The sequence below is a fragment of the Rattus norvegicus genome, chromosome 2, assembly GCF_036323735.1.
Source record: "Rattus norvegicus strain BN/NHsdMcwi chromosome 2, GRCr8, whole genome shotgun sequence".
In the NCBI taxonomy this organism is placed as follows: domain Eukaryota; kingdom Metazoa; phylum Chordata; class Mammalia; order Rodentia; family Muridae; genus Rattus; species Rattus norvegicus.
In genome coordinates this window covers 123,410,231-123,429,794 of record NC_086020.1, presented here as the reverse complement: position 1 = coordinate 123,429,794, position 19,564 = coordinate 123,410,231, and the positions used below count along the sequence as shown (strand labels likewise).

Genomic DNA, 19,564 nt, shown 5'->3' with positions numbered 1-19,564 from the left:
GATTAATGACAGTCATAGCTGATGATAGTCTTTCAGCAGGCATGATTAATGCCTTGTAATTCTAGCACTTGTGAGGTAGAGGCAGGAGCATAGCCATCCTCACGGCTAGCCAATGCTACATACAAACTCTGACTCTCACAAACTGTTCCATATCAATGGAGATGGCCAACTAAACCAGGTTTCTCTACCTTCAGGTCCAGGCCAAAATTATTTCATTAATTAACTTAGCAAGTGGTTTAATGAAAATTATATGTACAAATTAAAACAAACTAGTCTACATATATATTAAAATCTCTCCACTTACCGTCTTGCCCTATGCTGTTGGAGACACAGGCTAAGCAATGACTAAAGCAGTTTAAGCAGAAACTAACCCAAATTTAGCTTTATAGAAATCAGCCTTCAAGCAGCTCTGGAGAACGTTCTCTTCTGCAGGTTCACTTGCAACCTGGACAAGGTGCCAGGCACTACAGGTGTTGGGAGTTAAGCGAACAAGAAGTAACGCCCCGCCCCTCAGCCTGAGCCGGCCGAACTGAGCCGCCTTTCTAGTTAGGCACAGAGCCCCTCGCAGTTTAGCTTTCTCGGGAAAGCTCAAGGACCAGTTGCACAAAGCGGCCACAAAGCCGAGCTTGGGGTATAGAACACCACCCAGCACAGAGTCAACCGCCACACAGCGACCAGGTTCTACGCGGGTGCGAGGGACCGGGGACGGGGGGCGGGGCGGGGCGGGGCCGCGGCGCGGGGGCTAGAGAGGAATGGCAGGGCAGATTAGGCGGGGCTATGAGCTGGGCGGGGCCTGTAGAAAAAGAACGATTGGGCAGGACCTGCGAAAGGCGAGCCAATAAAGTGGGGCTTAACTGGGAGGGGCGGGGTCTATGCGGGACGTGACCTATAGGAGGGGCGTGGTCCTTTAGAGGCGTGGTCTGCGTGCAACGGGGCTGTGGTGGGCGTGGTCTGCGCGGGGAGGGTCCTGTATGGGCGGGGCTTGCGCGGAGGGCGGGGCTGTGGTGCTGGCTGAGACAGTCTTTGCGCCGGCGGCGGTGGCGGCTGTGGGGGCTGGGCGGAGCGCCGCTGTGCGGGGCGGCCGGGCTGGCGGCGGTCGGGAGCCGCAGGCTGGTGCGAGGCTGAGCGCACCGGGGGCCGGGGCGGCGGAACGGCTGCGGGGATCCCGGGATCGTGGAACTGAAAGGACTGAGGTAACGGCGAGCAGCAGGCCGGGTGGAGGGGCCTCTGTAGCGGAGCTGGGGCCGGGCAGGTCAGACCCTCACTGGATTCCCGGGACTGGAGGCGGCGCCCGCGGCGGGACCTGGGCCGCGCCCTGCTCGCGCCGCACCGGGCAGCACCTCGTTCGGAGCCTTTGTCTGTCAGCTGAGCCGGGGCTGGAGCGGCGGCAGCAAGCATTCAGGGAAGCAGGCGTCCTCCTGGGCCTGAGTGGGGACTGCCTGCTGGGGCACAGCCGGCCTTTTGCGGGAACAGGTCCGGTGCAACCGTAGCCCCTTGATTTCCCTAGGGTCTGTAAACTATCAACAAAGAACCCCGGCCGGACGGGGTGCCTGAGCTGCCTCAGTGGCGCTCTTGCACAGCTACACTGCGAGGGCTTTCAGGCTGAAATCCAGGGTGTTGCTGTAGGTGGCATAAAGTACCATTTTGTTTCCGTTTCGACAGTGAGGCTTTCAAAATCTGGGTTAATTCTGTTAAAAAAAAATCTGTCTTAGAAGCATACTCATGGGGGAAGAAAAAAGTATAAAAAGGAAAATGGGTTTATTTAAGGGGTAGCCATGTAACTTTTTTGAAAGTGATTTCTGGGGTGAGTTGTAACGAATAGGTTTTAACATGGTGTTTTGGACTAAAGACAATTTTGTTTGCTTCATTTTAGTTTGGGGAATTGTTGACTACCTGGGCACAGGAACACCGAGGCACCTGAAAACAGGTCTATTAAGAATCTGTCATCTCAAAAAATTTATTTTATGTTTTCCATTAAGAAGGTGTCAACAGAGGTTTGTGATTTTTGCCACATAAGAGACTCTAATTTGAAACAGTTCCCTGGCAGCGGTCAGATGTCTGAAACTGGCAAGAGCTAGGCTCTGGGCTCGGAATGCTCATCCTTCAGCGGGAGAGACACCGCGCTACCTACATCCTGTCTAAATGCAATCTCTCTGGTGCCACTTAACGTAATGGATGGCTTTTCTGCATCTCGTTTTCAGATAGAACACTGAAGCTTGCAGTGCTGTGGGGGCGTTTTCCACAGACCCAAGCGCTGGCTATTCTCTTCTGTTTTCCAGATGTGTTGTCTCATTTGTGTACTTGAAGTATCTACCATCACATGAACTCCAGATTGAGCCACAGAGTTCTGTGACCCCAACAGATCCAGGAATGGTGTTGCCCAGCTTCCGGACAAGCCATTTTTACATCCTGTTTGACAATTAAATAAATAGATCCTTTGCTAATGAAGGCTATGGAACCAAATAAAGACATGCACATTCCTTTGCCAAGTGAACTCTGAGACTGTTGAATTTCACCGTAACTGGTCATTCCCAGCTAACTCACATAGAAGTTATGCCCGAATGGATGTGAAGCCTCTGGTAGTGTATCTGGATCCTAGCCCACACTGAAGATTTAAGAAAAAAACAACAAAACAAACCAAACAAAGCCTATTATGACTAATCCTTGGGAAGAGAAAGTCTGCAAAATGGCCCAGACGAGTCTCCTGCAAGGGAAGCAGTTCTACTGTCGGGAATGGGTTTTCCACAAACTTCAGCACTGCCTCCAGGAGAAATCAAGCCGCTGTTTCAGTGCAGCCAATGCACAGTCCCTGGTCGGGGATGCTGGGAATAATGCTAGTGCCCTCTCTGGAAAGGGAGCCTCCTGGGGCGTGTTGCTGGTCGGAGGGCCTGGCAGTGGGAAGACAGCCCTGTGCACTGAGCTCCTGTGGCCCAGTTCCCCCGCCAGCCTGCAGAGAGGTCTGCATCGGCAGGCTTTGGCTTTCCACTTCTGCAAAGCCCAGGACTCGGACACACTGTGTGTCGGGGGGTTTATCAGAGGTCTGGTAGCCCAGATCTGCCAAAGCGGACTCCTCCAAGGTTATGAGGACAAGCTAAGAGATCCAGCCGTCCAAAGTCTCCTAGAGCCCGGAGAGTGTGAGAGGAACCCAGCGGAAGCATTTAAAAGGTAACAGTGGGAAGGTAGCTTGCATGCTTGCATTGCTGTGCATCCAGGTCTGAGATACCTTGACTACACTACATTGCTCAGTTGTTGGGCTCAGATCACTGTTCATCAGTACAACTCCCTAGTGACCTAAGGAGAACCAAACTCAAGCTTTGGATCATTGCGAAGTGTGTGGCTTAAAAGTGAAGCTTAATGTTGCTGGATTAATAGCAGAATGCTGCTTTTCTTCTACAGTGCCTGTAGGTGGTAAGCGGGTTTCTAATAAGGCACAGCAGTTAGCCACTGGGACTCTGGGGTCAGATTTCAGTGAGGCTACCTTTGTCCATAGTGGTATTTATAGTTTCTTTAAATAAGAGATGTACTTTGTCTAAAACAGAGTCCTTAGGAGATTTGCTCATGTTGTGGGATTTATTCTCTTATTAACCAATAGAAAAGTTGAGTGCCCTGTGGTGATATTTATAAAATAGCAAACATTGGAACCATCTAAGAGTTTTGAGTGTTGAAGACAACATTGTCTCACTCATTTATTTAAGAATCTCTATGTAATAGACGGGTGGGTGGAAGTGAGCGTGTTGCTTTTAAAAATGGTTTCAGATGCAAAGCTGCATTCCAGGAAATGCCAATCCTTGCAGACAAATTTTTGCTTCTCAGTCTCTCCTCATTTAGAAGCTGGCACATTGTCCTCTCTGTCTCACTTCAGCTTGAATCGCTCATCTCCCTATGTACCTGTTTCTCCACACTGCCTCGTTCCTCCAGAACCAGTTGTGTGTTCGGCACCCTACGCTCTGGTGCCTGAGAGGTTTGTGTGTCTGGAGGAGGGATTTGCAAAGTCTCTCCTGAATCAATGTTTGCTTTTATGTGCTGAAATCTAAAACTGTGCAGGTGATACTGAAAGTACTTGATAATGATAGTAAAGTGTGGGGTTGTTATGATGAGGGTTACAAATATTAAGCCATGTAATTTTCTTAGGAATTCTGTGATGTGGGAACCTTCATTCTATTTTCTTGATGAGGAAACAGAGAGAAAGCAGAAGGAAATTACCAAAGATTGTACAGGTTGCATACTGATATATATATTTATCTCAAATACACACACACACACACACACACACACACACATAATTGTAACTGGATTGTTTGATGAACTTGATGAATAACAGAGGTTGTGAGTGGAGAAGGTGGAGAGCCTGGAGGTGTGTTTAGTACCATGTTCCGATGACCCATAGAGTAACAGGAAGAGTAGGGTCTGCATGGGAGATGCCCCCATCGACTCATGAGTTTGAAAGCTTGATGTGCAGCTGGGCACAGCCCTAGAAATGGAGCCCAACTGGAGGAAGTTGGTGACTAGGGGCAGGCCTTGAATTTTGTAGCCCACCCCATTTCCTCTCTGCTCTTTGTTTTCTGACTGTGGACACACTGACCATCGACCTCAAGTTACTGATGTCATGCCCTTCTCCTCTTAAGCTGGTTCTTGTTAGGTATTTGATCACAGTAATAGAAAGTAGTCAGTACAGGTAGTGTGACCAGCATGGTTGAAGGTGAGTAGTTAAACTACGAGAGTCAGCTTGAGGGTAGGGTTTGAGAGGTGTGATGTTCTAGACCTTTAATTGAGTAAATACAGTCTGGTAAGACCCTGGACAAGTCTTCTGTTAGCCATCAGATTCAGGGCTATTGCCTGTAGGCTGCTGAGGAAATCAGGATAAGCCTGTGACACAGACTCAGTCAGGTTGTAGGTTTGGTGGAGAGCACTTTGTGTGGGAACTTTGTATGATCAGTGCTGTTGCCTAAAGCACAGCTTATAGGCTGTACATAAACACCCCTCTTCCCCTTACTGCCTTTTCTGAAGGATACTATTAATAATTAATGTAATTTGTTTTAAATAATTTCATAAGCTATTTGGGTAACATCATGAACAATCACTTCTAGAGTATAGAATCTGATACTTAAGAGTGCAAACTCTTGTTGGGTAACTGTGTGCTTATTTTTATATAATCTCATCCCAAACAACTCTTTCCTCATAATATCATTGATTTTCCTGAAAACAGGAAATTTTCTCTCATTCTGTAACTATTTTTCTACCTGATTTGGAGTTATTAACTAATTGAAGGGAAGGGAGCCAAGTTAGGGCTTTGGATGAAAACCATACCCACACTGCCCTTCTGATTGACAGGGGTGCCAGTCCCTTAGTGGTGCCACCTATACTAAACAAACACCTGTGTGTTTGTTTGCTTGATTGACTTTCTACCCAGTCATCTATCGAGAAGTACTCCATGAGCTAAGGCTCCTCCGTTTTGGGTTTCCTACCCTTTAGAACTGTAAGCCCAGTAAAGCCATTGTTTATACCCTTCCCACTATGGTATTTTGTTACATCAGTACAAAGTGAACAACCTACTTTAAATGAACTCTTCAGAAAAATGTATTGGAGCATGTGTTAGATTTGGACATGAATAGACACCATTTGATAATCACCCAGGAGAAAGCTGTTGTTTCTAAACAGTTACTCTATTTGGGGAGAGTTAAAAGTAGACAGTTAAGGAGTAGGCCCTATTTTTGGTTACTAGTTAGGATTGCTGTGATGAAACACCATATTTACCAAAGGAAGTCAGGACAGGAACTCAAACAAGGCAGGAACCTGAGGCAGGAGCTGCTGCAGAGACCGCTGAGGAGTGCTGCTTACTGGCTTTCTCATCATGGCTTGCTCAAACTGCTTTCTTATAGAACCCAGGACCACCAGAACAGGGATGGCCCCATCTGCAATGGCCTGGGCCCTACCCCTCAGTCACAAATTAAGATACGCTTGCCTATAGTCATCTTATGGAGACATTTTCTCAGCTGAGGTTTGCTCCTCTTCAATGACTGTAGCTTGTGTCAGCTTGACAGAAGACTAACCAGCACGGTGTAAAAGTAGATAATTGTTGAAGAGTTTAAATGAAACATAAATTTAAGCCTAGAGAAATAGAATCATATTTTTTCCTTTTGATAAAATCAAAGCCAGCTTTTATAGCATTTCTTAACATATACACCTTGGTAATATTTGTGGCTTTGTAAATACACATGAAGCAGGGAAGCAATCTGCCCTTGATGAAGAGAAGTCTTAGCTGGGGAACAGGCTGAGGAGAGACTCAGTCATGAACTTTTTCATCTACTTGACTTTCCCCCTTGGTTTTACTTTTTAACCTTTTCCTTATATTTTACTCTCAGTCCATGACCACACTGTGCAGTACTGCTAATTAAATCTTACATGAGGTGATGCATAGCTGGTTTTATTGGAGTGACTTTTATTCAAGTTGCACATGGCAGCTCCTTTTCCCTCAGACATGGTGTGCTGCTTCTCATATGTAGTCTAAAGTTCCCTTCTCATTCATTCATTCATTCATTCATCCGTCATCCACCCATCCATCCGCCCGTCCGTCCGTCCATCCATCCATCCATCCATCCATCCATCATCCATCAGCAGACAGAGCTGTGCTGAGTTCTGGGTGGAGTTGAGCTGGAGATAAAGCAGCATGTGGTGCGGTTGCAGCCCTACCTTCGAACAGTCTAGATTCTGATACCCATCCTGCTTCTATGAAGAGAGATTATGGTTGAAAAGCTGTTACAGTGTTCATGTGACACACTGTGCTGTTCATAGGATTATTCCACTTATTCACCAGACAGAAACACGATTGCTTGTTTCTTTTCATTTTACTTAGTTTGCAATTGACTGTATATATTTACATTTTTTTCTTTTAAGTCTATTTGTGTTACTCAAAGGAACTAAGTTTATAATGCTTTCTTTTTTATTTATGCTGAGAACTGTTGACTAACTTCTTTCATTCTGTTCTCCCCAACCCCAGGTTTTCAGTACAAAGCTGTGTGTTTTGCCTTCAACATGGCTTCTTCTCTAGTGTTAGAATAAGTAAGTTGGGCTTCCTGATAGTCTTGTAACCATTAGCAAATTTTAGTCATTTCTGACCAAATGGTAACTATCTCTGTAGGAAGTGAGGTATGGGATGACCGGGAGGAAGTGCTTCAGTCCTCCTGTATGCTTCAGAAGCAGGACAGAAGCTGTCATTTCACTAGGCTACAAACTCCCAGATAGGTCTTCCAGGTCTTTCAGATTTAGGTGTACACAGAGCCCAGAAGCCCTGTTCTCTATCCCTGTCTTTATTTCTGGATGACAGTCTGCAGGTATCCCTTTCCCTCTGGTATCACAGATTAAGTGTAACTGAATTAGAATTGTGAGGAAATATTAAAGATGGATGCATGGCTGTAGGCAGTAAGAGTTTGGAAGTTACATGAAGGGCTATGGACTTGCAAAAGAATATCTCAAGCTGAGAGATCAGTCCCTATCCCCAGCCAACAGAACTGGAGTCCTGGGGCATCTGAATCTTCCTGGTGCTTTCATCTGTCACCTCCAGCTTCCTACCTGGGATCTTTTAACTCATTCAGGCATCCTTTGTTCCCCTCTCTCTTCCCCATCTCCATGACATCATCCATGCCTGAGGAACTTTTCCTGCCTACTGTAGTGCTTAGTTAGCACTTTGCATGATGTCAACAGCTGCTAAGCAATTATCACTTAATGAATGCAGAATGCTGCTTGCCTATCTAAAATATTCCCTAACATAACTGAAAGGCTGAAGCCTTTGAATAAGAAAAATGAAATGTTTTATTGTTAAGACTAATTTTAAATTCAGAACAGACTAGAGTAGTGATTTTTAATTTATTAACCTGCTGTGCAAATTGGCATTAATCCAGATAATTTGGTGGCAAGATACCCATCTCCCATCTCTTCAACAGAGGGTTCAGAGCAGAAGGCCTACTTACTTGTTCTCTTGTGTGTGCTCATGGCAAAATATTTTTTCCATCATTTGTCTTTTATAACTAATACTATGTAGGATAATTGTCATTTTCATCCTCTTTTAAAAGTACTTTGAAAATTAAAAATATGTGCTTGTATATGTGCATCAGAGTAAGTTGTGAGGCCTCCAGGAGCTATAGTAGTAGGTGGTTATGAGCCACTAGTTGTAAAGTGTTAGGAATCAAACGCAGGTCCTCTGCATGAATGAATGGTCCGTTTTCTTAATGGCTACACCTCTCCACCCTCTTCATTTTTCATTCTTAGGTATTTTTAAACTGAAGATCCCTGTTAAAATGTCTTTTTTGTCCACTATTTAAACACAGCGAAACCATAATTTATAATTTCATTTACAAAACTTTACAGGTATTGTCTTAGCCAGGGTTTCTATTCTGCCTAAAACACCATGACCAAGAAGCAAGTTGGGGAGGAAAGGGTTTATTCAGCTTACACTTCCACATTGCTGTTCATCACCAAAGGAAGTCAGGACTGGAACTCAGGCAGGTCAGGAAGCAGGAGCTGATGCAGAGGCCATGAAAGGAGTGCTTCTTACTGGCTTGCTGCCCCTGTCTTGCTCAGCTTGCTTTCTTATAGAACCCAGAACTACCAGCCCAGGGAAGACACCACCCACAATGGGCTATGCCCTCCCCCACTTGATCACTAGTTGGGAAAATGCCTAACAGCTGGGTCTCATGAGGGCATTTCCTCAACTGAGCCTCCTTTCTCTGTGATAACTCCAGCTTGTGTCAAGTTGACACGCAAAACCAGCCAGTACAGGTGTCTTTCAGGCCAAGACCATTCTCACTTTTTGCTCTGTCGTTTAAAATATTTGTGTATGTAGTTGTGTTTATTTAGTTATAAAAGCATTTTTAGTTTTATGTCCTATAGTTTTGTGAGTGGCTGTGAGCACATGAAGTGTCCACAGAGGTCAGAAGAGGGAATTAGCTCCTCTAGAGTTGGAGGGACAGCTGATTGTGAGCTGCCCTGTGGGCTCTGGGAACTGAACTCCGTCGGAAGATCAGTGAGCATCCTTAGTTCCTGAGCCATTTCCAGCCCCACTTGATCATCTTCCTCTAGGATGGCTTTCCATTCTTTGGAGCCTTCCACTCTTCTCCCTCATGTCTGTCCTCTTGCTCCAAGCTGGACACTGAGTGCTGAGCACCTGCAGTGCTCTCTGTACCTGCTCTGCACGCTCTGCTCACCTCTTTTCCGAGGTTTCTTTCTTTTCCTTTAGCACGGTGTGTGTGTGTGTGTGTGTGTGTGTGTGTGTGTGTGTGTGTGTGTGTCAGACATACTCAACATATACACACATATTTAATAAATAAATGCAGAACCAAAACCCAACAAATGTTGCAAATACAATCCAGAGATACCCTAATTTGATAACATGCCACGGAATGAAGGAGGAAAGCATGGGAAGACTTTGTTTTCCATAATTAAGCTGCCATGTTTCTATAAGAGCAGAATGCTTTGTCTGTGAAGGTGAAGTAAGGTGATTCATAATGTGTGGTCATTAATCCAAGCTGGAGTGTTTCAGGCCTTGGACCTAACAGTGTGCACAGTGTGGAGTTTCCATGTGCTATGTTCAGAGCCAAGGCTTCTGTGAAGCCATGTGACAGAGCATAGGCAAGCTGCCAGACATACCCTGGATTCAGTCCGAATTTTATGTTGAGCTAATTTTGGGTTATTGTATATTAAAAAATCAAAGTTATGTTATGAAAGTTATGGAACCCCAAATGGAGTTGCAATCCACAGTTGAAGCAACTGAGTTCTAGAGCCATGTTTGTCTCTGGTTTTCTCAGGATTGAGGTCTGTGCCATGGTGGCAGACATGTCCTGAATAGGGCTTCAATTCGGCTTTTTCTCTGGTGCTTTTTGCCATCAGCATGGTAACAGAACTGTGGTGTAAATGTGCTTTGGTTGCCCTGCTGGCCCAGAGATGGTAACAGTTAGGGAGAGCCAGGATCCTAGCTGTAACCTTAACTCATGCCTGGAGTAGGTAAGATAGACACACAGACATAAGAGAGAGTGTACATAATTGTTATGGGGAGGTATAGGCCACTGTTGTGAAAATAATTGCAAAGCTAAGAAGAAAGGACTATTTCAAAGGGAAGTCACTGTTTGCATTAGAAATCTGGGAGTCATGGATTAGTCAGTGTCACTCACTCATTCATTCACCCAGTCTGTCAGCAACTTGTTCTACCTCCAAGATTAAGCCGACACCTCCTGTTTACACTTCCCACCATCACTAAATCCCATGTTTCCAGAACTACAGCAGCCTCCCTGGACCATCAGGTCATGTCACCTTCTCATTTAGACCTGCCAGCCCCTCTTACCACCAGTAGAGGAAAACCTGAGCTCTCCATAGTCTCCTAGTGGCCTTGATCTTTGACCTTGCTCTGTAATGCTTTGACCATCTTCCTTGCTTTTGAGCCACAGTATCTTTACCCCATCAGGTTATGTTACACCCAACACATTTTTTTTTGCATACTTTATCTCCTCAGAGTCTTCTGAAGCCTTCCTTCTCAGTCCTCATCCTGTTTTCTTGTTTTCTGTGGTGCCAGGGCTCATGCTTAGGGCATAGCACTAGTTAGTAAGCCCTCTCCCACCCATCAAGGTATGCTCCCCCCCTCAGCCGGCCCCACATCCCACCACCCCACTCTGCTCTTTATTCATTAATGATCATATGAGATCGGGAGTTCTTCTGTCGGATTTTAACTTTGACTTTCTGTCTACCTTTTTGAGGGAATACAGTATGTGGTTGCTAGAGTTACAATATAGTAAGAGCCAATCACTAGTAAACTAATAGCCAACTATTTGTTTTAATATAAGACATTCTAATTTTGGCCATGTCAATATAATTTTTATTGTTTGAACCACATTCAATTCTGAAATACTTCACTTTTGTGTGATAAGCAGCTTACACTTATAACTATATGTATTATAGAGTTGTTGATGAGCAGATCTCTTTTATACCATTCCCCTGCTGTAAGCAGAATATTCACATATTCTGGAGGGAATGAAAGTGAGAGCAGCTAAGGAGGTCTTCCTTCACCTCACTGTGCCTCTCTGAGAGGTGTGAGGCACGGCATGTCTGGGGTCCCAGAGAGGCACAGTGTGGATTATGTTGTACAGCCAGAATCATTAAGCAGCATCTGTGTGTGTGTGTGTGTGTGTGTGTGTGTGTGTGTGTGTGTGTGTGTGTGTTTAAAGCTTTATTTTACTTTTTATGCATATGTATTTGAATCTGTGTGAGTATATCCCACATGAGTGTAGATAACAGAAGAGACTAGGAGGAGTAAGATCCCTTAGAGCTGGAATTACAGTTGTGAGCCAGTTGATGTGGGTGCTGGGAGCTAAACTCCAGTCCTGAAGAGCAGCCTTAGTTATGCAGTGTTGCTGAGGCCACCATTGTACGTTGGTTCATTCATTTCTTTGAATTCATTTGGGTGTAAGGAATGCATCAGGTCCTGTCCTAGGACATTCAGTTAGCAGATGTGGAAAGTATTCTGTTTATTGACTTATCTTTGCTAGCTAAATATAGGTGATTAGCCCACAAGTTAAGACAGTAGGTAACAGTGTTTTATAGAAAACCAATGCAGGGCAAGAGCTAGGGCTGAGAGAGTGGAGGACTGCTCTATTCATATATGGCTACTTAGGATGTTTAGAAAGAAATCTGACGAGCTTCAGACCCAGGAGACACCAAGTACAAGGTCATAGCCTTGGTGGGAGTTGGTTTAATGTCTAGGAACACAGAGACTGCAAAACTGAGAATAAAGGAATATTTCTTCTGCAAGAGAGCTCACAGGGGCAGACAGTAGGAGGCAGAAACAGCCAGGACCCTGAGAGAGCTTTAGGTAGTTGCAAGGACATTAGGTGTGTTTGTGTGTTCATTGTCTTTGAGTAGATTGGAAGTCGTGGGAGCTCTTTACACAAAAATAATCTGACTTGAGGTTTCATTCGGTCACACTGACTGGTGTCCTGAGAAGAGGATAGGTGAGTTAAGACAAGGAAGGCAGTAAGTGGCCAGTGTGGTCATCTGTGTGCAGGTGCTGGTGCTTGTGCTTGGACTTGGGAGAATGGAGAGCCCAGCAGACGTGTATTCTGAATTTGGTTTCAGATTGACCCAAGAGCTTGTTGGATAAGAGTGATGACAGAAATAAAGCAAGATCTGCCTCTTGGGATCTTGGCTTTGAAGCTGGTGGGCTGGAATTTTGAGTTACTGCAAAATAGAGGCTGAAGGGAGGAGCCCAGCTAGGGCTGGAAGCTGGAGGGCGTAGTTCTAAAAAGCTGAATTCCAGCATCAAAGCACAGAAGGTGAACAAGCAGTTCAGATTCAGCCAAAGTTAGCCTGGGATGTTGCTGGCATCTAAGGCCACTAATGAGCAGGCAGAGTAATAATACGAGGCTCAGAACGTGGTGGGGTTCTCGATTGGGGGTTGTTAGAGCATGAAGAAGGAGTTACTGCAGCAAGGGGATGATAGGGCCATACACATGGTGTCAGTGGTAAAGGATTCCTGTGAGCTGAGGGTCATGTGTGGGAGGGAGTGGTAGGCAGGTCATCTCCATAGCATGAGAAAGCTCCAGCCACCGGCATTGTGAATGAATTCTAAGGCTAAGTATCAGGAGACTGAAGCCTTTACTGTGGTGCGGGGCTGACATCTAGCAGAAGCGGGAGAAGCTGTGGGCTCCTGGATCGCTTGCAGAGGCAGAGAAGAAGGGTGGAAGGAGGGGAGAAATAAAGATGCTGTCTGATTCGTGGGAGACACTGGGTGCTGGGAATTGGTGTCGAGTGGGTGTGGTTGGTGGAATCTGAAGAGCAGATGAGCAGAGGGGACATTTCTAGCCAGGGCGTGAATCTGTCCCCCATGGCCATGATTGGAGGACTGTGGAGCTGTGAGCCGGAGTGGGCTGTTGGAGCTCTCTAGTGAAGTTGTTTCCAACACTGCCCACCGAGCCCGATGGTCTGGAACGAGTGGGTCCAGAGCTGGAGTGCTGAAGTACCTGGATTATCTCATCTGCTTGTCTATTGTTTCTTTTGCCAGTAGGCTACTAATCCACATAACTATTTTTTAAATATGTATTTATTTATAAGTGTGTATGTCTGTGGGCATAGCCATGCCATGCTACTTTGTGGAGGTCAGTTCTCCCATCAAATGGGCAACAGGGATTGACGTCAGGTCTTCAGATCTGGCAGCAAATGCATTTACGCACGAAGACATCTTGCCAGCTCCGTAATAATTAAAGTTTTTTTGAGCTAAAGAGATGACTCAGCAGTTGAGAGCACTGTCTGCTCTTCTAGAGGACCTTGGTTCCATTCCTAGCATTCACATGGCAGCTTACAACCACATGTAATGCTAGTTGTAGGGGGTCTGACACTTTCCTGCCCTTTTAGGCACACATAGTATATATACATGTACTGGCAAAACATTCATGAACATGAAATGGGAAAAAGAGGTTTGTTTTACTTTTAATTGGGTGTCTGTGAGTGTCTGAAGCGGTTTGTGCATTTGCATTCTTCATCTGCATTTCCATACAGAAATCAGAAGATGGTGTAGGATCCTCCAGAGTGAGAGATACAGACACCAGCATGGTGATGTGACCTGTCCTCTGCAAGATGAGCAAGCACTGTCAACACTGAGCCATCCCTCCTACCCCCTACCCCATAATAAATTACTTAAGTGGGTGTCAGTTGTTGGATGAGCATAGCAGTCTCCTGATAGTGCCTCTCATCAGTGAGGGCCTTTCCTTCCTTGGGCCAGCAATGCTCCTGGGACTCAGCTGCTCTGGGTTTCTTTGTGATCTTTGTTTGCCAAACCTCTGGTGCACTTTTCTTCTGTATAGTTTGTCTCACTTTTGACCAGGTCCTGGAGGCATCTCAGCGCCTTGAGGCTCAGAAGTTCTGCTCTTCCTTGGTGATGCTTAGATTAGCTCTTGTAGCCTCCTGCCCTTTCCAGCCTGAGATTCCTCCAGCTCTCTTGAGTGTTGTTTGTGTTTAAAGTAAACAGAGTTCTCTTTCCAGCATGTAGACTGAGCTTTCCTGCTGGCCTGCAGACACACTTGGCCTACTTTCCTCAGCCTTTTAACACTGTCCAGAACTCAGCAAACACACCTTGGGGAAAACTAATCTTGTGTGCTGAGCTCTTCAGATTTGCACTTTACTCTTTAAATCAGACCTGACTGACCTCTACCAGCCTTGTGAGTTTGCTTCCTAGCAGAGTTTCTTGGTGGGCCAAGTAGGTTTTTGGCCTGCGCCTTTAAACATTAATATAACTTTTCTAAGTCCTTGGGTGGTGTTGTAAATGTCTTCTCTTAAGACATCAGTACTAGGTCTGATCTGGAATGGCCACTCTCTGGCAGTTCCTGCCTTCATGAGAGACTAGCTTTGTGTGCTCTCTGCAGGTCCAGTGAGTCTCTGGCTATCACTGCGTACCTTGGGGAGAGGTTGGGCTCTATTTACTCAGAGCTAAGCTTCTGATGCTCGTTTGTCTTTTGCCTGCTATATGTTCTTTACAATTCCATATTCCATATTTGCCTTAAGATTTCAGAAACAGGCATGACCTTGCTTTAATTATCAGCTGGTTGACGTTACTGTTGGTTTGGTGAATAAATAGATAATATTTTATCCTCCATGGGTTGGAACTAGCAGCTACCTCCATTATCTTCTTTCACCTCTTACAAATGCCTTGATTTAGTGGATGAAAGATTTTCTTTTTAAGAAAAGAAAACACAATCTAAGTTTGTTGTCCCGAAAGAAGGCAAGATAAAAATTATTGATAATTTTATTTTCTGTGAAAAGCAAATAAAACCTCTCAGAAAAAAATTTATTAAAGCCTGGGATTTTTTTTAAAAGAATTGAATAATCTATTAATATGTCAGTATATCATCCAAGATAATTTAGAACATGCTAGGTCTAGCATTAACCTGTTAGGTAAATGACCCTCACACATGCTGGGTTGGGGAGCTCCACCATCAAGCCAGCTCTTATGTGGATAATTCTCAGATACTGACTTGCAGGGAGGAGAGAGACTTAAGACTCTAGCATTGGAAGTGTGTGGTCTCACTCTGTAAATGGTAACATCACATTGACAAGTCAGTGAAAAAACCAGTTCCAAGACAAAGGCTAGTTAGGCTCACAGGCTTCGAAGTTCTAGTCACTGAGCAAGGGAGCCCATTATGACTAGGTCTTTGCTGATGGTGGTGCTATCAGCAGTGGTGGACACTTTTCAAAGCACAGCTGCTGTTCTTATGGCTGGGTATTGAAAGAGAAGACAAGGCCAGCATCCCAGTGACTTCTTTAAGGGCATGCCCTAGTGACCTGAAAACCTTTCAGCCAAGGAATTTAGTATCTTGTGTGCATTTCGAGTGTTAAAACTTGAGGATTTTGGTTTCTTATGCTCCCCTGGAATCACAACAGCTTAGTTTTAGTCATGCAAGTCCTTCACCATGGTTCATGTGTAGAAGCTAGTGGAGTCTCTCAGTATCTGTCCTCATTTTCTTCTTGTTTGCCACTGTGTACTCCAGACTAGCTAGTCTTCGAACTTCCAAGGATTCTTCTAACTCCAAGTCCAGTTTTTCTTTACAAGTTTTGTGTTTTGAGATAGATACTTCACATGATTTCTGGGGTTTCTAACTATGGCCCTCATGCATATGCAACAAGTACTTTACCCACTGAGCCATCCCCTTCAGCCCTATAATTTAGATTTTTTCAATCACATATTTTTAAGCAGAAATGGGACAACCTTTTGTAAAACCTCAGTTGTGGGCCACTCATCACTGAAGCAGTACTTTGCTGAAGCCCAGAGAAAGAAAGGCTCACATGTGAATGTTTAGAAAGTTATATATATCCACAGAGTGAGGCCAGCAGGAAACAAAGTAAGAGCAGAGCCACTCATGTTCTGAATCCACAGGGCCTCACTGGCTCCTCGTCTTCATCCCTCCTCTTGCTCATGTTCTCTCCACAGTCCCGAGCCTGAAGAGAAGTATGTATTTATGGAGTAGAATCCAGTAATACTATTAGGTAGGAAGCAGAGTTAATACTAAGACACAATGTGCTTTATATGCGTGGGCTCCAAAGCTTTGTGCCTGCTCCACTTTCCTCTCTCTTTCTTTCTCTTTCTCTCTCTCTCTCTCTCTCTCTCTCTCTCTCTCTCTCTCTGACAGAGATCAGTGACTTTAATGTCTGACACCCCAGCTTAGAAAAGGGTTCTGGTATTCTATTGTGTATAAATACCATGAATTGTTTAACAGTACCAGTGCTGAGGGAATGCGGATTGTCCTAGTTAGGATTACTGTTGCCAGGATATAACACCATGACCAAAGGGTCTTGGGAAGGAAAGGGTTTATTTCAGCTTACACTTCCAGGTAAGTCTATGACTAAGCAAAGAAGTCAGGGCAGGAACCTAGAGGCAGGAGCTGATGCAGAGGTCATGGAGGGGTGCTGATTACTGGCTTGCTCATCATGGGTTGCTCAGCCTGCTTTCTTATAGAACTAAGGACCAGCAGCCCAGGGATGGCACCACCCATAATAGACTAAGTCCTTCCCTCATTAAGCAGTAATTAAGAAAGTGCCCTGCAGACTTGCCTATAGCCATTTTATGGCAGCAATTTCTCCATTGACGTTACTTCCTTTCAGATGACTTTAGCTTGTGTCAAGTTAACAGAAAACTAGCCAGCACAGGGAGCCAGAAGCCTCTGGCACGGCACTGTAGGACCGAACCTTTTTAAAATTTATTTGCAAAGTTAATGCAACCTACATGAAATAATTGTAGTCCTTTGATTTAGGGTTTTTGTTTGTTGTTGTTTTTGGCTTGTCCCATTTTAGGCTACTGTTTTTTAGCTGCCCCCCCCACCCCATCCTGAGTATGAGGTTTTGTAAATGCCCTTTAAACTAAGTATACACACACACACACACACACACACACACACACACACACAACTTTTTCTTTTTCAGAATTTAGATTTTTCTCTTCAGCATTGGGGCAGCATCGCCACTCAAGGTCGTGCCAGCTGAGGTTTGTACCTCAGCCATGTCCTAACTTTGAGCATAAATGTTTGTCAGAAATGGAGGAATCAGGTCACTCAGCTTCTGCTTTATTGAAAGTGGATCCCAGAGTTGGCATTGGTACTTCTTAGGACATTCCTCATCTCTGAGAAGAAGGTCAGGTCCCCACCATGACAGGGACTGTCACAGTGTGGTATAACAACCCGAACCTTTCTGCAGTACTTGACAGTACTTATCTTTGTAGGCCCAGGGTGTTCTTTGGAAACATTTTCATTTGTTTATTCTGAGAACCTAACCCTAAAAGAAAGCACAAATGAGCTGTTTTCCAGTACTGTGGATCGCAGTGATGTCACCGCACCCTGCAGAGAGGGCAGCTGGTAGAAACATGTTGTGTGGATGCAAGTATGGAATCCACATAGAAACCATCAAAGTACATAAGAAAGTAACATGCAGGTGGCTTTAGAGTAAGCCCTGTATTGGAATGCCCCATAGAAGTTGTGATAAATGGATTAATCATGAGGAATTCACTTCCATGGTAATGGGTGCTGAGAAGCTGCAAGCCATGCAGCTAGCAGGCTGGAGTTCTAGGAAAGCTGACCTGAGTCAGGGCAGCGGGTGGTGCAAGTTCTCAGGAGTAAACTGATACCTCTACTCCAGTCACTCAGTTAGCCTTCAGCTGCCTCGGGGAGAGCCAACCTTTGGGACCTTAACTTCAGAAACATCCAGAACAGAAGACCACCTCTGGAGATCCTGTGGCTCAGGCAAGTTGACATATAAAGCCAACCACCACAAGCCCACAAGAGCTGAGTGCAAGCCAGAAGTGAGTCCTCTATGTTCACATTTGGGAGTGAAGAACACTGTTCTGGAGTTGTGGGTATCTTATTCTTGAGTGTTGTAAGGTTTTTATTCATTTGGGATAGAAATCTTTATAAATAAGCTATCGGGAGGGCAAAGGTCAGTTCACCTAACCATCCTTTCTCCTCCCTAGAGATCAGGAAGGTAGATGCCACACTACCAGTTCCTTGGTGGCCTGATTAGTTCCGGTTGTTGAGGGCTTTTCAGCAGTGTGTGTGCAGCACCCTTCCTGAGCCAGGTTGAGAGTGAGCAGTGTTATCTCAAGCCCTCTGTGTGTGTATTTGAGCTGAGCTCCGGGGGTAGAGAGGAGAGTGAGCATGGTAGCAGGCATAGGAGGAGATTTCTGGCATGAGAGAGAGGGTCTGTTCAAAGGCCCACAAGCAGGCCCACAGAGTTGGAGTGAGAGGGTAAGCAGCAATTACTGGTCAGGGCCTGGAAACAGAAACCTGTGGTTGGATCAGCATGCTGCCAGGGCGGTGTGGACCTTGGTAGTTTGAGGGGTAATGATGGGACTGAAGGCCCTGGCCAGGCCAGCCCATGAACAAAGGGCTTTCTGTTTAATGACTTGCTCAGCATTAGTGTGTGAAGAGCAGAGTCAGCTGCTACCGAGAATTCAGACTCCCACACCAAGGGACACATTACCAGGAGAGATTTATTATATTTTTCTTGCATATTATAGTGTATATCATGTTAAATTTTTTAGTTTGCATGCTGTAATAATGACTCTTGTACAGTTGTATGATTTTGACAAATGTAGAGTCGGCGATGGTCTAAAGCAATCCTGTCACTTCCAGAATTCCCCTGTACCCTCCTTAGTTACTTTCCCATAGCTGGATTCCAGATCACATCCCCACAGTCTGTTTTGGGAAGCCATTTTGATGCACTCGGACACAAAGCCTTTTGGATCTTGATCCATTTTCTTGGAAGGGAGGCTGTCTGAATCCATTAGCCTATTGGAGTGACACTCTCTTGTGTGATGTGTGCAGTCTGTTCCTTTCCCAGATTGTGTGCATTCCAGTGTTTCTACATGGGCGGGGTTATCAGTGGAGCTGTGGAAGCATTGAGGTTCGTTCAGATGCTCTCGGGGCTGTGAGTGATAAATACTGAGAACAGACATCTTTGGTTCATGTGATAGATGTGTGCTTGGAGAACTGCTGAAGTAACCTGACCTACTGTTTCTTTGTTTTTGTTTTTGTTTTTAACCAAACTTTGTGTTCACAGCAGACAAAGTACTAGATAGGGTAAGGTGCAGTGATTGGTGTATAGCAAGTAGCGTGAGGTGCAGTGGTCAGTACAGTAGGTAGGGTCAGGTGCAGTGCTTAGATGTCATTATTGTGTTTTCTCTTTGGACTGGAAGCATCAAGGTCCCCTAGAGCCTTACAGGTGATCTCAGCAGATCTAAATAAATACAGTGTAGACTGGTAAACAGATGGCTTCATTGTAGTGTGCGCTCCTGCAAGAAAAGGTGAAAAAATTACTACTTTACAGTCTCGCAAAGTGAGTATGGTTTAGACCTTCTTCCACTCATGGGTCCTCTGTAAGAAATGCTCATAGAACACTCTTTCAATTCCATTGATCATGGGATAGGTGTATCAGCTGCTCTTCTGTTGCTGTGCTAAAACACCATGAGCAAAGGACGACCTCAGAAAGAAGGGGGTTATTTCAGCTTACAGTTGTAGCCTATCATGAAGAAGTCAGGGCAGGAACT

At 45.1% G+C, this 19,564-nt stretch overlaps 1 protein-coding gene across 4 annotated transcripts in view; it reads left to right on the top strand.

Annotated features, from left to right (window-relative positions):
* The first annotated feature begins 1,006 nt into the window (after window positions 1–1,006).
* Ankrd50 (ankyrin repeat domain containing 50) overlaps window positions 1,007–19,564 on the top strand; it is a 34,478-nt gene continuing 15,920 nt past the window's right edge. Inside the window, exons 1-2 of one of the 4 annotated variants that reach the window (XM_008760922.4) lie at window positions 1,007–1,193; window positions 2,280–3,165. In XM_008760922.4, the coding sequence (XP_008759144.1) occupies window positions 2,654–3,165 (512 nt within the window). In that variant the 5' untranslated portion in view covers window positions 1,007–1,193; window positions 2,280–2,653. Of the gene's footprint in view, window positions 1,194–1,873; window positions 3,166–19,564 lie in introns of those variants that run through there. The other 3 variants (XM_008760921.4, XM_008760920.4, NM_001191606.1) reach the window with 3 other exon arrangements.